The 17,584-nt window shown below is 41.3% G+C and overlaps 1 protein-coding gene across 5 annotated transcripts in view; it reads right to left on the minus strand.

Annotated features, from left to right (window-relative positions):
* Positions 1-17,584, minus strand: part of AKAP13 (A-kinase anchoring protein 13) — a 222,086-nt gene that overhangs the window by 19,034 nt on the left and 185,468 nt on the right. For all 5 annotated transcript variants that reach the window (XM_069866963.1, XM_069866962.1, XM_069866964.1 and 2 more), the window contains 13 exons: positions 14,361-14,532; positions 11,126-11,193; positions 10,112-10,178; positions 8,796-8,931; positions 7,784-7,896; positions 7,324-7,470; positions 6,458-6,708; positions 5,712-5,837; positions 5,493-5,610; positions 4,706-4,954; positions 2,413-2,489; positions 910-1,091; positions 745-827 (listed from right to left, as the gene is read on the minus strand). In XM_069866963.1, the coding sequence (XP_069723064.1) occupies positions 745-827; positions 910-1,091; positions 2,413-2,489; positions 4,706-4,954; positions 5,493-5,610; positions 5,712-5,837; positions 6,458-6,708; positions 7,324-7,470; positions 7,784-7,896; positions 8,796-8,931; positions 10,112-10,178; positions 11,126-11,193; positions 14,361-14,532 (1,789 nt within the window). The remainder of the gene's footprint in view (positions 1-744; positions 828-909; positions 1,092-2,412; positions 2,490-4,705; positions 4,955-5,492; positions 5,611-5,711; positions 5,838-6,457; positions 6,709-7,323; positions 7,471-7,783; positions 7,897-8,795; positions 8,932-10,111; positions 10,179-11,125; positions 11,194-14,360; positions 14,533-17,584) is intronic.

Raw genomic sequence — 17,584 nt, forward strand, 5'->3', positions numbered from 1 at the left:
GCCAAATGCCGGGTCCTGCACTTGGGGCACAACAACCCTATGCAGTGGTACAGACTAGGAGAAGTCTGGCTAGAAAGCTGCCTGGAGGAGAGGGACCTGGGTGTGTTGGTTGACAGCCGACTGAATATGAGCCAGCAGTGGCCCAGGTGGCCAAGAAGGCCAATGGCATCTTGGCTTGTATCAGAAACGGCGTGACCAGCAGGTCCAGGGAGGTTATCCTCCCTCTGTACTCGGCACTGGTGAGACCGCTCCTCGAGTACTGTGTTCAGTTCTGGGCCCCTCACCATAAGAAGGATGTTGAGGCTCTGGAGAGAGTCCAGAGAAGAGCAACAAAGCTGGTGAAAGGGCTGGAGAACAAGCCTTATGAGGAGCGGCTGAGAGAGCTGGGGTTGTTTAGCCTGGAGAAGAGGAGGCTGAGGGGTGACCTCATTGCTCTCTACAACTACCTGAAAGGACGTTGTAGAGAGGAGGGTGCTGGCCTCTTCTCCCAAGTGACAGGGGACAGGACAAGAGGGAATGGCCCCATCTAGTGGAACCTCATGGACCCTGCACAGTGCTACACAGAAACAGCAACCAGCAGGCTCAGAAAAAAATAACACAAGCAAGGTGAGGTGCAATTATTTGTTGGATGCAGGATTCTCGCTCCTTTGAAAAAAGTCATAGTTCAACCACAAGACCCAACACAGCGATTCCTGTATATTTTTCAAAAAACGTTCCTTTATTCTGTCCCACGCAGGATTTTACCTTTCAGTCCTCTCACTCTTGCGTCCGACACTTTCTTTTCAAACTCAGACTCGCAAGGGACTCCTTCATCCTCATCTTTGACCCTGGACAAGAAACATGTTTCATTTAGTACCAGAACAATACCATGTGCATCACATGGCTTGCAAGAACAGCTTGGTAGCTTACATGGTGTTCATTGTGTCTTGAATGATTTGGATCCAGCCATTACGCTCTTCTTTGGAGCTGGCATGGACTTCCACCATTTCGGGATCTTTTCCACCCATACTGATCAGAAACAAACCCTTCTCTTCATGAGCCACTTCTCGTACAATCAGTTTTTTCAGAGAGATCACAGTAGATTTCTGGTCCTTTGGATGGAAAGAAAAGGGTGAGGAGCTTGAACAGTACTAGTTCCCAGATTGAAACTAGCATTGAAAAGGTCCCAATAACCATATCACTCCCTCTTTTCAGCCTGTAAACATTTTGTGAACCTTTTGGCTAACTGAAATAATTTTAATGGGATCAAAGAACAGGGAAGGTTTGCTTTCCTCCATCATTCCTGTAGGAAAAGCAATTTTATCTTGTTCCATTTCTACAAAGAATTAATATACAGTTGCCTTTGTGGTTTTGTAAACTCTACCATATTTTGCTCTAAAATCCAGGAAACCTTTGATCTCATCTCCTCCTGCCCACATTCTCTCTGTCATTAATATCACTTCTTAGACTTAGTGCAGCTTGCTAGTGTCTGCTTCACACACATTATCTTCATGACTTCTCCCTAGGATGTAGTAACATCTTGTTTTCAAATCCCACAAACCCCCTGCTGTTCTCAGAAGCTCACAGCTGACTATAACAGAGAAGACTTGCATGTGAGACAATATGTTCACTGTGTGCTATGGTCTCTATGTGATCAGCCTGCTTGACTAAAACGTGGCTTTGCTGCTGTGTCATCTGCATATGAGTCAGGCCTGTCGTGTGTTTTACAGGATGCTACAACTGAGGCGATTTGCTGGTAGTGGTTCACTAGCAGGACTTGTGTGCAAATCAGCTACCCCTGTGTATGATATTGAGTCTGTGCAGACTGTTAGTGGAACTGGAATAACAAATTATCAGCTTTCAAAATGTTCAAAAGGCGGAAAGGTCACAGGGTTTAACCAGTCTAGACCATGCCTACAAGGTACAGCTCCAACAGACTCAATTAGGTACTGGGTTTTCTTTAACAGGTGAGGCCTGCCTTCAAAAGCTGATGTTTTCGGTTTTGTATGTTACAAATATATTCCCCTGACATTTATTTCCAAGCTGTTCTGTTGAATTTACTGCAGTGGCATTTCCCCCTCCCGGCCTCTCATAGCAGCTCACTATATATTGGGACATTTCCTTCTGCTAAGATTAATTTTTACAATGTTTGCATTATCTCATGGCACCCTCCTGCCCCAATCACTGCTTCAATTTGCACAAAGTGAAAAGCAGAAAGTGTATCAAGCGACAGGCAGGTTTTCCAGGCCAATTATCAGCTGTGCCAAGGCACTGCAGAAAAGGGAGGTGGGGCACAAAGACATGTTTTTCTATCAAAAATAATGGAGTCTGCTCAGCAAACAAAAACGTTAGAAGCAAGAAAATTAAGTTGTTTAGCAGGCAATGGCTGGCTTCACATAAAAAATGAAAGAGGAGAAAAGGTTGAAGCCTTACCAGTGAGGCAAAGACATACTTCTGGTCCTTCTCCTGAAGGAATACGAGCATGTCAGAGAGGAGAACAGCCTGAACTTCTGCAAAAGAAAAAGCAAACTAGTGCAGTACAACCACACAACCCACCCCGAAACATATTTCTTTTAATAACACCAGTGCTCAGGAGTAGTAGGGCTGTTCTTAAAAATCCTGTAAGCGGGGTCAACCTCCTGCTTAGGAGGAGCAGCTCCTGGAGATAGTGAGTCAGATTAGTTCTGAACCAGCTTTGTGTTACACCGAATACAGCAGCACCTAGAAAACCTGCAGGATTTTCTTTCATCCGTCAGAGCAGGGGTGCTCCTCCAGCTATACGCCTGCTAACAGTTAGGACATGGGCATTAACAGTGAAAGCTAGAGACGCTTACTGAATAGAAGTGCTGTTTTCTTTAACAATCAATATTTTAGCCCTCCAGCAAAATATCTGCATAGGAAGTTCTGGGTTTTATGGTTCTCTTGGTGAGTGGTTTGCGGAGTGTAAATTATCATGCAATAACAATGTTTGTCAGCTGTGGTTTCTTTCCCAGGAAATACTGCCTTCAGGAGCCACCACTAATTCTGCTCACAGACACACACAACTCTTGCCGACTCCAAGGGACAGAGCCTGCGTGAGATGCAGGACCTGGCTTTCTTTTATAGGAGAAGGAAGCACAACGTCAAGCCAACAGAGGATCTTAAATCAGAACACAGCCTTTTCCCAGAGTACACATACAGCCTTCCAAGTCTCCTAATGACATATCACAAAGTTGCACAGCAACTACCAATGCCCCACCCATAACCCTCAGTACAAAGAGTTTCTGTGTTATGTCCTTGGGAAATCTTGTGACACAGAGGAAACAAACCAAAAAGTTAAATCATCTCCTGAGTAATTCCTTCCATTCCGTTTTGGGAAGACAGTATCAATGCCATATAAAAGAACCACCAAACTTTAATCAAAGCTGCAAAATGAACTCAAAGCTTTGGGAGCTTTGCAAAGGTTGGCATTTGACTCTGTTCTTTACCGTCTGTGCTCTTTGCAAGATGGGAAATGCTAAAAAGTCGTTCCTATACTTTTCTGTGCTCCCTTTCAAATACTACAGAATAGCCTGAATGTATGAACCAGCTACTCTCTGCCTGGGGTCTGCAGCTTGTCTGCAGGTCCTGCTTTCTCTAAGAGCTTCCACTACAGACGGATGTATGTTTATGCTTTTCCGTGACTTAGAAATGCAAATGCAGCCTTTATTTATCACAAGATTTCACAACAGCGCACAACTTGCTTCATCCACCATCTAAAGTCAATAGTCATGTTGGGCGCCTAGAAACCATCTGTAAACTTCCTGTTTCTAAAACCTCAAAATAAATCATATTCAATACGGAAATTTGCATTATCACTGACCCCCTGCACAGCACGGCACCACATTAGTAGTCCCATTCATACCCAAGTACTCTGGTTTAATATTCTGATGCTGGAAGCAAGAGAATGGAAATACAGCCTTCCTGCCAGCACTGAGACACATGCCTGTCTACTTTTACTGCTACCACAGTCCCAGCTGGAGGCTTCCTCAGGAGTTCTACGGCTTAACTCAGCAGAGAACTTCTGTGCTTAGCTGAGCACTGAACCTTAGAAAACATGTTTCTACCTGATAAGAAATGACAGCAATTCAAGAAAACATTGACCAAACAAAGAGGCAGCCGCACCAGAGCCTCTCCTGAACAGTTGGTGTCACCAGCTCAAGAGGTTCAAGTGCAACAAAAGGCTTGGGACATCTCTCTGGAGGCCCAGTGAAACTGGGATGGAAATGCTGAGCCTGGGCAGCCCTATGGCAGACCTCAGAGCAGAGAAAAGGCAGTGCTGCTGGTGGTCAGAGCCACTAGGAAGCTAAGGCTGGGTATGAGATGCAGTGAGCACACCTCCTGAAACTGCTGCACACATGCATCCTGGCACGGAGATCTGATTCACTGCTCCAAACAACTGCAGCCCCATCACGTTCTCCTGGCCCAAAGGATCTCCCAGTGACTCTGCTCCTCAGCTAATGCACCAAGCTGTCACTGCAACCCAAGCCTTCAGCAGGCATGCAGTCACCAGGAGTAAAAGCTGCTATCCCCCCAGAAACAACATAATCAGAAATGCTACCATGGGACATGAGTGTACAGCACAGGGAAACCTGCTGTCAAATTCTCTCAAAGCAGAAGAAAAAATAAAGGCTGGAAATAGCAATGTGAGCGTCATCCGGAGAGGCTGAGCTGTATTCTCCCCCAACAGAAGGCAGTCTAGTCTTACCTTTTAACCGTCCAGCCGCATTTTTCAGTGAAACAGGCCCATCTCGGACAAGTTTCCTATGCCTCAAGTCCTCTCTTGCAAACATCTGGCCACTCTTCATCCTCATGATCGACTTGCTGTCTGTCCGGTTGTAAATCTCACCAAGACGCATTTTCTTTTCATAATTGCTGACCTTGCTATTGACTGCAGCAATCACATCTTTAACGAGGTTTAATGACCGAGTCAAGTCTTCATGTTCTGCTTCATTTTCTTTGAACAGAAAGACAAACATCTCAATTTCACTTCATCCTCGTGGACTCTAATTTCCTGATTTTACTTCCTTCCTTCTTCTCCCTTCCAACTGCCCACATTATAACTTTTTAATACTTTCCTAAGACAGGTTGCATTTTTCCCCCATAAGGAGAGTTTCACAAAACCTTTCATGTATACATTTGAGGTTGGGGACTACTCCAATGTACTTCATATATGAGACAGTATAGATGGAATGCACAAATTAACCACATATTTTAGCCATAATCAAAAAAAGTAAGCTGGGAAACTGTAGAGTCTAAACAAGCTGCTCCATAATTAGCTAGGCAGAAAGATTTATAGCAACTACATCAAGGCACCAAGATAACTAATCCTAAATGGAGATATCAAACTGAATCATCTTGTTACAGCGGTGTGAGACAATAATGACTGGATTAGTTGCTCTGTTCTAAGAAAATCTGCTTCAGCTGGAAAGGTTCCAAGAAATTTACACTGGAGGAACAAATAACAGGCTTAGAATAGAAGAACTGGTCCCCACCTTTGGTGTACTGCAGTAACCGTTGTAAAAGGACTGGGTACTTTGTGATTCTCTGTGTTACCAACAATATACATTCAGAAATCCCAAGACGCCTCACCAGGGAGCTGCTCATTTTTTCCTAAAGAACAAAGATCAAAATTTCAGTTCTGTAGTAAAATTCTCGGAGTGCAGAAAGCACAGACTTTTTCCATCAACTACAACTGTTCTACCAGTCCCTACCTTGACAAATGCTTGAAATCGCTTGTCCTTTGAGTACAAATCTTTGAAGTGATTTACTGCCTCATTGTGATGTCCACAGAATTTGCCGTATGTTTTCTTCATTCGCTCAGCATTCTCACCAGAGAACTGCAAGATATGAGACAGAGATCCAATTCACAATGAGCTCCTGGTGTCATATCACAGCAGTGCCTGTCAGTCTCTCAGAAGACCTTCATGAAATCAAATTGGCCCAAAGCATCCTAAATCAGGCAAATTAGATCTCTAGAAAGTAAAGAGCTGAGTTTGAGACTTCACTATGTTCACACAATGCAAAGCTTGGGATTCTACCTCACAGGGCTTAAAAGTCAGCAATAAAAAAGTCAAGACAGACAAAAAGAAGAAGGGAGAAAGCTCAGACAGAGAAAAGTAAAACAACCCATACAAAGTTAAACTGCAGGTCAGTAACTCAGCCAAGAAACATAAAGGGCATATTTTGCTGAGGGATACTGCCTGCCCTCCAGGCTACGGTCAAATTATTCTGTGTCTGTCAGGGAATGCTCTCTCCCACAAAACAAACAAAAATATTTTTCATCATGAGACCTTCCTCTGAAAGAGCAAAATGTGCTTCAAAAAGCAGAGGTGGAGAATTTTATATATGTGAAGAGTAAAGGTGCCATCAGCTGTGATTAACAGGCAGAAAACAGGAGGGAAAGAAGAACGCATTTCCATCTGTGCTCTTAGAAGTGCAAGCATTTTCCAGTGCTTACTTGATTCACTAGGATGTCACCTATCCTCTTGATAACAAAGTTCTTTTCACTTCTGTCTGCCAAGGACTCCTTCTTCCTTTCCAGAATCCGTTGGAAGAACTGACTGTGGATTTGCAGCAAGTTTTCCAGGCAGGGAAAAATCTTGTCCACCACTTGTTGATCATACTGCAGTTCCTTTAACATCCCTGCACTGTATACATCATTCATGATCTTCAGGGTGCGGACATGATGCATTTCTGTCTGCATTATCTCTGTATAGAATGAGGACAGGTCAAAACAAAGGTCACTGTAGGGTACATGAGTGTACAGTACATGGAAAAGTTGCCATTAAAAAGCTCTCCCATAATGTGGCTTTTCTAATTGGCTTCAGAAAATTTCACATCAGGTATTGAAACATCAATCAGTAGATACATGTGCAGGAGAAACAGGGGAGCAAAGGAGTCCCATAATGAAGAGCTTTGCACAGAGCTGCTGAGGTCTGAACCTTCACTACTGTTATCTGCTCCTCCCTAACACCTCACTGCCAGCCTCAACACAGTTCACTTTTGCCATATAGGATAGCTTTTGCATCCAGCGGGAGAATTCCTATCTAGCTGCTGTGCAATAACAGAGTTGAAATATAATCAGCAGATAAATGAAGAGAGGCAATTTCTGGGGTTTTTTATGGCTTCTAGATACGTGAACAAAGAAAGAAAGCTTTCACAGAACACATTACATTTCTAAGAACTTCAAGACTGAAACTTTGGCTTCTGAGAAAAGCAAGTGAATGTTCCTATTCACCGACCTAAAGCTTCCTAAATCCACGTATGTGAGTATACCAAGAAGCTATCCACAGTGAGTGAAATACTAAGGTGCAGGTATCTCACCATAAATGACATCTTGCCGTTTGACAACATCTTTGCTTTGCTGCTGTAGGAACTCGCTGTCCACTGCTTGGCTCCAGGACTCTGCCTCCAGCTGCTTGGAATCTAATTCCAGATCTCCCATCAGCTGTCCTTCATTCATGTCCGCACCTTCACAAAGCAATGTAAGTGCTGTTAAGATGTAGGGAACTTGTCTCACTTGAGATTCTTGTCTGTTCATTTAAGTCTAGTCTTTCTCTGTTATACGACAGACACCACGCACGTTGTCCTTCATGGACACAAAAATGATCATATGGACTTATACCACATAAGTATCATAGTAATATTCTAAGGCTAAAGTAAATGCACTTCAATTGTCCATTAGAAAGGAAAACACTTGCTGAGATGGTGAAACGGATTTTATATTTCTGGAAAGCAGGACTGAAACCTTCCCTTTGCTCTAACTGCCACGAGCATCTCTTACCTTCATCAACTAGTGACTCCGTAGATTCATTCACCCGGCTGATTTTATGTAAAGAGCCTGTTGACTGCGACAGGAATTTCCAAGTGTGTATTAAATTATCATCATTTCCAACTCTGCAGAAAAACAAAAAATACAGTTTATGACATTTAAAAACCCAGTCAAATGTACTTTTAAATATACAGAAGAAATGCACTTTAAACATGAATTGAAAACCAAAGCACATGTTGTATGGTTATGTACTGAAGTGTAGTACTTTTGTTTTCTAACAACTACCTATTGGGGCTCAACAAGCTGTAAGATCTACAGTTCCGAGTGAAGGTGATTCTTCAAAGAATCACACCTGAGGTTTTATGGTTTGGATAACTCCTTTACATTATTCTTGGTACAAGCAGTGCAAAAATAAAACACAAAAGGCTATCCAAGCATCTTTATCGTTACTCTGAGAAAGATCAGAAAAATGGACCAAAATAAATTTCACTATGAATAGCCAGGGCATATAAACAGTACAGAACATGACAGTCCACGCTATTGCCCTGTGTGTAGAACTGCTCAGTATGTGGGTAATATAGGAACCATAAATTAGATTTTCTTCTACGATTTTCTGTAATTAATGATGCACAATGCAGTCCTAAAACATCACGAAGACTGCAGTTCTGTGCCTCCACCCTATCATTATGGACACAAAAGTTAATACTACACCTGAGCTGCAAATATTTGCTTGTGCAGTACACAGCCCAGGGCAAGGAATTTTCCTCCTAGAGCCCAGAGCATCGCTATGAAGTAGCCTAGAACATTATCAGATGGACTCGGATGCCTCTGAATTCATCCCATGGCTAAACTAACCGACACAATCTGATTGTATCACATATAACATAGGTATTTCTGGTTTTGTGATTCTCTTTTGTACCTTTAACGCTAATCACAGTACGCATATTTATTTTTAAGGATACCTCACTTTGCTTGCAGCGTCAGATAATGCACATATACTCACATGTGCAGGGAGAAATCTTACCCTGCAATGTTCTGTATTGAGACACTTTTTGAAAGTGCTGCAGTCTGTTGTGATCTCCTGTTAATGAATATTGAGGTTACAGTGTTTTCATCAGGAGCAAGTATTGCAGAGCGAGGGCGCTCCTTCGGTTGTGAGCCTGGAAGGGAAGCGTCAGAGAAAAGTCAGCTCATGCAGCTGTGGTGTTAACTGTGATGATGACTGAAGGAAAACAGGCTCTAAACGTCACTTCCGTTTCTTTCTAGAGTTGCCATCAGCAGATCTCAGAGCTGTTAGAAACAGCCATGCACAGGAAAGAGCATCGACCCCTGTGCAGAACTGACTGCATTGCACTATGCTGTAAAGATCTGGGTGAGATCTGAAAGTTCAGAAACATACTCTTGGGAAACTGAACTTAATTATATTTGATAAATAAACACATGTAGAAATCTACTATGTTGCTTTTTAATTTCTCAGGGCCTATAATTGTATACATCTTCCTATCTCTGGACAAATTTCTTATCAATACATATCAAGGAGAAATGCTGATCCTTATCTCATTATACTATCACATACTTTTAACTAATATTTTCATATTAACCCCAGATTTTCCCTTCTTCAGACACATTTCTACTTCGGGGAGTAATACCTCTGCAATTCATGATAAATACCACAGTAGGTCCACCTGTATCATACAGTGTGGTTCCATACAGTGATCTCCAAGCTATCACTAAATAAGTTTATGTAATCATGGAGCTACAAAATTTCTGTGAGCTACTTCATCCCTATTCCTTACCCTCAGTCACAGTGGGTAGCTCTAGAGCGCAGTGTATATCTCAGCACAGCCAGAAGTTTGTCTGTACTGTCCTTATTCAAAATTAAAATTTCAGGTTTTAGTACCTCAAAGCTATTTAATTTTAAAAAAAATATGTATTTTGAAAAGCATCCTCTCCACTTGTAAATTTAACAATTTCTGTTAATATAATACTCATAGTTGGATTCTTCCCCATGTCAGACACCCATGGACATAGCCTTGTCTTCCAGGTTTTCTGGACTTAACAGCCGTAGGCCTTCAGGAAGCTACAGTCAACTGGTTATTCTACATCTGAAATGACTTCACATTTGCTGAAAGCTACATGGACACTGCAGAAGTGGGTGAACTCTGTACAACTTCAGTACAACTTCTGAAATCCCAAACATTGCTTATCATGCACAGAAGATGCTCTCATCCCTCTTTGATAAATGTTTATCTTTTATAACATCAAGTATCAGTTGTCAGAACAGTGAAGAACAGTAGATACAGACCATCACCAAAGCAGAAGGAAAGGAAGATTTCTTACTTTTGTTTCTCATGGTTACAGTGGGTAATGAAGAGGTATCATGTGCCTGCGGCATCCCTCTCTGTGGCTGGAAGAAAAATGAAATTCACTGTAATTTCTTCCTCCCTTCTCCCATCAGGCTGTGCCACATAACTAAAATAAATCCCCTGAGAACAGATTAGTTCTTGGCTGTATGTGTATTTCTATGTATATATATGCACATGTGCACGCACACACACACACGTATCAGTCTCCCTCAGTTACCATCAACGAAATGCACAAAATAACAGATGGAGAAATGCGCCCTAAATAGGAAAATAAGAAAATAAAGTCCTGACAATATTGAAATGAAAATCGTAATTGTACAAACATTAACTAGCTTAGAGAACCATACTGCAGAAGAGGTTCCTAGCATTTGGGGAAAGCAGGAATTCTGTGCACTCCTTACATAAACAACATACATATTTAATAGTTTTCATAAGACACAATTCTGCATTATAGGATGCAGCACTTAAGAATTAAGGAGGGTTTGGATTTTTTTTAATCACATGCTCATATACCTTAAATGTACAGAAGAAAGACAGTGTTTGCTCCAGGAATATCTAGTTTCAGTTTTGGGACACTGCTACAGTTTCTCTATCAATCGCTTTTTCCCAGAACCTGCTGCTCTCTATATGATGTGCTGTCTTTTCTCCTTATTGCACATCAACAGCCTGAGAACAGCCCAGAGCAGAGGACAGACCATCTCATCAAAAGGTCCCTGTGTATGGCACGGAACAATGTAGGAAATTTGCTGCCAACAAACTCCCTGTAGAGTTGATCTGGAGCATTCACAGAGTCCCAGACACAACTACTGTACTAACATGAGGTTCTGGGGAATTTCAGGAGAGAGAAATCATTCACTATAGCACAGGGGCTGAAGTTCTTTCCAATAAGATGTAAACTTTAGGACATACAGTAGAAGATACTCTATATCTACGTGCTACATTGTTTAATTTTTTTTCTTTATTTAGCAAAGTAGATGATATCTCTTACCTTCATTTTGACCTTTGCACAAGAAGCAAAACTCTCCTTACAGCCTTTGTGAACAATTGCATTGCAGTCTGTCAAAAGTAAAATAAAAACAAACAATTTAACAAAAAAACCCACAGGAAGCAAGCCAGTTTTTGCAGTTTGTTATCTGAACTGTTCTCTTGCACAACTGAGAGTTACACTTTTCAGGCATCACTGTGGTTTAGCTACAGATAGAGAGACAGGTTGCTCTCCCAGATAATTAGCCCTTTGTTTCTTAACAAGATTTCCTCATGGAATTTAAGAGGAAATTCTGTTTAAAAATCAATGCAAGACTGAGTCATCAGGGTCCTAAAAAAATGGACAAAGATGGGGTTATTCTCTGAAAGAAAGGTAAGGTAGAAAGCAGGTGACAGAAAGCAATTATAGGGCAAATATTTTCTCTGAAAAAACAAATACTGTTCTTATCAAGGCAAGCATTACAGGAACCAAAAGATAGGAAAAAGACAGGAAAATTAATTTATATAAACCATACAATAGCAGAGATATGTTGTACCATACAGGAACCAAGTGCTACTGTACTATAGGATTATCAGAAAAAAGTAACACGAGCACTGGCAAGGTGGCTGCATCCATAAAACGTTGGGACTTCCTACTGAAACCCAAACGTGAAGCCACTGTTTTGGTCCAAAAGCACATTTACCAAAGCAAAGAGCATCAATGCTTTAACATCACCCTTTGCTGCAAATACACCAGGGCAAAAGCTGCATATCTTTTTCAGAATACCCTGAGCCTGCCCATAATCTCTGTCAGCAGATTTCTGGGAATCCAAGTTTCCAAAGTTGACTGAAACTTGTTTTTTCATAATAATTGAGAACTGGATTTGAAGTATTAACTCTTCTGACAGATGAAAGATCATAACTCAAATGCTCTCTGATGAGATTCAGTAGCTTAAGGAGAACCTGTTATTTCCACTCATTCATGAAAAGGGATTTTAACATAGACCATGAATTATATTTTAAGTGTATGTTACATTGTAAATATACAGTTCTGAACTATTTCTAGAAAAAATATGGAAGGAAAATAATTCCACAGCTAGAATGACAAAATATGTTCAACATTCCTAACACTTCTTACATTTGAGCCTACTTAATAAAAGCCAATAATTCTTCTGATCTATTGAGAGAGGTACAGGTAAGACTATAGGGCGTTGCTATTTTGTTGATGTCCCACAATTTCCTGCGCAAGAGACGGAAGAAAGAAACCTTCATGCTCTTGCAAAAACCCACAAATGGTATCATTTTTCAGCTCAAACAAGGAAGAGGGACAGAACCTGCTTCTCATACATGAAAAGAGGCAGTGAGACAATTCAGAACTGTTAAAGTCATGCTCAGGCTTTGAAAGCCTTAAGGCAGCTCTTTAATTTGCACCACTTAGCAACAGAGTGTTTTAATTTTTTTAGACTGAAAGTCTGGTTTCAGGAAATTTATTCCTCCAATTCACACAGGAAGGTCCTCTAACTCCTCTGTGTCACTGGTATTAATGACTAAAACCTCAGAAAGCTTCTTTTCTCCATCACTGATTATAAAAAAGTAAAAAAGACCAGGCAGAGACCTATTAAAAATTATGATGTTTTGCTTGCCTATTTGTTTTAAAGCATGCTAAATATTTCAGCATTGATTAGCTGTTTCAGGAAGCTGGAGTGTCTTTGAAAAGTTGAGACATTAATTTAAACTGATCCAGCATTTTAAAAAGCATTAAGAAAATCTCATCCATAGGTGAGACAAAGCAGTGATGGTAGCAGTAAAGCACTGCCACTTCTTTAGGAAAAAAGTAGTCTACAATAGCAGGGGAATGACAGAGCCTCTGCTGCTGGTTATCAGTCATTTCAAAGGTTGATTTTAAGATTTGATGGAAGAAAAGACCACCCTCAGATGTAAGTTTACAGCCTGGGCCCTGACCAAACTTTCCTTGTGGCATTCATTTTTCTAACTAATGCAGAAAACTTAAAATAATTTTCTGTTGTACCTTGACAAACAAGGAAAGAACATCTATGTTAACACATATAACGATGTTGGACTATTTTAACTCATTAGGATATGGAGAGTTACATTGGGATGTTTTTGATTTTCAAAGTGGCTTCAGGAGCTGTTAAGAAAATCAAGGTCGGGTCGGGGGGAAAGAGTTTCTAGTAGCTGGTATTTTCCATTTCCCATCAGGCTGACACAGAGCGTGTCTCGTAAAACACATACAACAGCTCTGCTGAACTCTCTTCTCTTCCAGGAAACTCAAAACTGCCATTTGGGATTCAGAAGGCTGCTCCTTCTCCTGCTCACCAGAGATGTTTTATATACCAGTCATCCTCCAGAAGGAACAGACAGAGACACAGCCTCCTGCTCCAGCCTGGGAGAAATTCCTATTCACACTTTGACTCATCTCTGAGCTAGTGGAATAAAAAAGTATTACTAATAGCAAGGAAAGGAGAGCCTTGAGCTGCAGTGGGAAAAAGACATTTTTTGTCTGCATATTCAATAGCTTTGGGTTGCTGTGTAAACCAGTAACCATTCTGGTCTCAACCACACAAATGCTGTTGACCTTATCACGCTACATGCACAAGAAACTGTCTGATAAAGAAAGAGAACAAAATCACCAGTCTCACTGAAAACCTTTGCTGTGGTTCCTGTACTGCCTGTGTTGAATTGCACGTACTTCACACGCAAACAGGTAGTTGCCATTTGACCTGTGATGCAATTTCATGTATAAAGGAAGAATTTCCTTTTGTATCATGCTCTTCTCACTGAGGACTCACTGAAGCACTATTTCAGAGAACTACAGCAATTCACTACAGACAGGTGGGACATTTTCTTCTGCCACTGGAAATAAAAGCCATGATCCAAGGCAGCTTTCCCTGTCCTCCATCTGCCTTAACGAAAAACCTCAGCCTCAAACCATAAGACACAGCTGAAAGAACCAAAGTCCTCCAGCTGACTGATACAACTCAACAAGCAGAGGCAGAAAATCCCAAGAGATGTTGCGATGTCCAAGCACAGGTTAGGAAGGAGGCTGCAGGACACCTCCTTGCAGCCACGACTCATTTCAGCCCAGCTTCCGTAAGGCAACATGCTTCTCCATGAATCACTATCTCAAAGTCTCCCTCCCACTCCATCTTTAAGCAAAGAGAAAATTAAAGTGCAAGGTTTGCATTTCCCGTGGCAGATTTAATGAAAAACAAAAGGGAGGAAAAAAATCCCTAACTTACTTGCACAGTAGTACGAATCCTTATTGAAAGGTTTCATACAGTGGTAACAGGTTGCTTGGGCTACAACGGAGGTTGCAGTGAAGAGATGTCCGTTTAACAGCTTCTTATCTTTTTCCTTCTCCTTGGAATCTTTGTCCTTCTCTTTAGTCTTCTCTTTATCTTTCTCTTTTTCCTGAGGAGAGAAAATGAGCAAATGCCTCGTTACTTTGTAAAGTCTACCTTCTGGTTACAAATTCTTCAGTGTTTGCCTTTGGCCCTATGACGATATCGACCACTGCACACCTTAACAATGGTCATGTGTCTGCACAGCTCTCTGTTAAAAAAAAATCAGCTAACAGCCCCCATGGATGTGGATTAACATACTATTGACTCACAGAGCCTTCTGCACCGGTATCTCACAAGTGGAGATGGAAGGAAGCTATTTTCTTCCACTTTTGTTTTATATTTGCTTAGTTTAGCGACTTAATCTCTTTTCTACTTCTGGGTTCTAATCCCTTCAGTACTTTCAGTGAATTGTGTTAAATACAAACATCATATGTAACGTGTATCAGACATTCAATACAGTTAAATTTTAAGGCTGACCCATATGACCTAAGCTTTGCGACTGCATTTTTAATAGAGAAAACAAGCTCTTCCTAGCTGCCTGTACAGCATCACTGCCAGAATATTTCCACCTCCATTTTCCTTCTGACCACACACTTTTTCAACAATTTTATGCAACCCTAAGTAGCTATACAAAGCTTTTTGGGGAAATGGATCTTTCACAAACTCTCAAAATACAGCACCACAGACAAGCTGAGGAACAGCAGCAATGCCGTAAAGATCATTTCACCTCCCAGAAGCCATGGTTCAAACTCTGAAGTACTCAGCTTTGGAAAGATGATAAGCACAGCCAGGTTCTCCAATTTTGCAGTTTTCGCTTACTTTTCTATTGCTAACTGAGATAGAAAATGCTAAATACTAAAAACTTGAAATGTTAATCTCTGCAGCCTTTTGTGGATTTGAAATTCTCCCAAACAATTTTTAAAGGGAAGTCCAAAAAAACCTTCAAAACTGATTAATAATAGCGACTCCTTTTCTTTCCACCCTACAAAATGTTTACAAAATTCAACTCCAGATCTGTATTTTAACTGTTAGTGCAGACTTCCTGGCATCTGAAACAGAAGCTTAACCAGAAATTGGTAAAGGCTTCTGTAAGCTTATCTTTGAGTTTGGTTATTTATATGTCATGTGCCCTTAGCTAAATACTGTCACAGTCTAAATATCAGAGAGCTGCAGAGCAGCCCATGTGAGCAACTGCCGTGAAGCAGTTAAAAGAGGTATTGAGCTCTGCAGTCACCAGCAGGGACTTCTGAGTCTTTGATGACACAGTCAAATAATCAGTAACTTAGCCTAAGATCTCCCCTCTCTCAACACACTCCAGGCAAAGTGCCAGTGTCAGAGTCTCTCCCTGAAAGCCTCTCAAACAGAAAGTCTATTTACTGGCCCCAAACATTATTTTGTTCTGCAAATAAGCAAAACTAGAAGCATTACCTTATGGAATAATCCTGTCTGCAGCAGAAAACCTGCCAGGAAGATTCTGCTTAGCAGCACATCTCCACTTCCTCTGAGCCATGAGCTCAGTCCACCACCCCACATAAACCTCCATAACCCTGTTCTCCATCCACTGATGTGTTTACCTTTAATCATGTCCAGCCTGGCAGGATTCAAGAACTAAAACTCTGCAGTTCAGTCCTTGGCCAATAGTACCAAGTTAATGCCTGGAGTTTTGCTCTGTTGCCAGGACTTATGAAGCTCCAGGACAAAAGATCACCCTACACTCAAGGCAGATCTTGCAAATCTTACACTTAAAATGCTGAAAGGAGATTCCCCATCCTACACTTTAAGTGTACCTGATGTTTACTGCAAAGCCTGGTAATTCTAGAGTCTAGAATAATACCCTATCTTCATAAAAATCATTGTAAAAAACATTTTAATTAAAGCTGAATGACGCCAGGATAAACAGGAAACGGTGCACCACTTTCAAGGAGGAAACAGCAAACTTGATAGACGGGATGCCGACTATACTGCTGAAACACAAAAGTCTCAAAATGCAATTTAAATTTAAACATTTTTTTGGCTGGGACAGTTACTGGAATTTTTTTTATTTAATAAAAGGATTGTAAATCCAAAACCATTTTCCTGCGCTATCAGAGCTACCAGCACGACTTGAAGCCTGGCTTCACAGCTGAACCCGCACTGATGTGCACTAACAGACACTACAGGTACCGCAACTCGCTCATACAGTCCAAAATAACAGAATGTGTGCTGCAGCAGCAGGTCTCGCTCCAAAATAACCACAAAGCTCTTACCTCCCAATGCTTAAGTCCTACAAGCTTCACTGTTATTTGAGGTACTTCAGCAAATCTATTCCATTTTATCGACATCCTTCCCCCCAGGAGCAGGAGGGCTGGTCCCACCAGCATCAGCCCATTGTGATGGCTAAGAGCTGCCAGCACGGAGGGCTGGGGGAGGATGGCAGTGAAGAGAGGAGTTGAGCAAAAGGGGGAGGGCGGGACAATTGCTGCTAACTTCCTTGAAGATGATTTTAGCTACTTTGCTACTTGCTTTCATCTTGCCCTACACCAGCTTCCACTGCTAAAAAACAAAAAAAAAGCTAAAAAAACCCTTACAGGCAGGAAAGGATGGGATTAATATTGTAAAAGTCACGAGTCAACGTAAGACCACCCATTTAAAAGGCAGAGGGTGATAAATTGAACACACTCTGATGTTTGGGATACAGAAAAAGTGAATTTTAACATACCTCAGTGTTGCTATGTAGTACTTCAGTAAACAAAGTGCTGCAAAGATTTCCCAGACAGAAAGGTTTCACATGTTTGAGCTCCTCCTGCTCTATAGGTCGCAAACATACCCTGCCACCTACTATTTCAAAAACTAGCAGCTCTTACTATGTGCACTGAAATGCTGCTGGGTGTACAGCACTGCCTAATAACTGTGCGAGTCAAAGAAAAAGAGAAATTACTCATGCTAATTTTTTTGTCGTCATTTCCCAGAACACTCTACCAAAATGAAAAACATCAGTATTTTTTTTATCTAATTGACAGAGACATGGCATGTTTTAAACTTCAAAAACGTGAATCAATCCACACTACTGATTTCAAGAGATTGCTGACTAATCCCTGAATAGTACACAGTATATGCCAGGCACAGCTAAATTCACAAAC

The sequence above is a fragment of the Phaenicophaeus curvirostris genome, chromosome 12, assembly GCF_032191515.1.
Source record: "Phaenicophaeus curvirostris isolate KB17595 chromosome 12, BPBGC_Pcur_1.0, whole genome shotgun sequence".
In the NCBI taxonomy this organism is placed as follows: domain Eukaryota; kingdom Metazoa; phylum Chordata; class Aves; order Cuculiformes; family Cuculidae; genus Phaenicophaeus; species Phaenicophaeus curvirostris.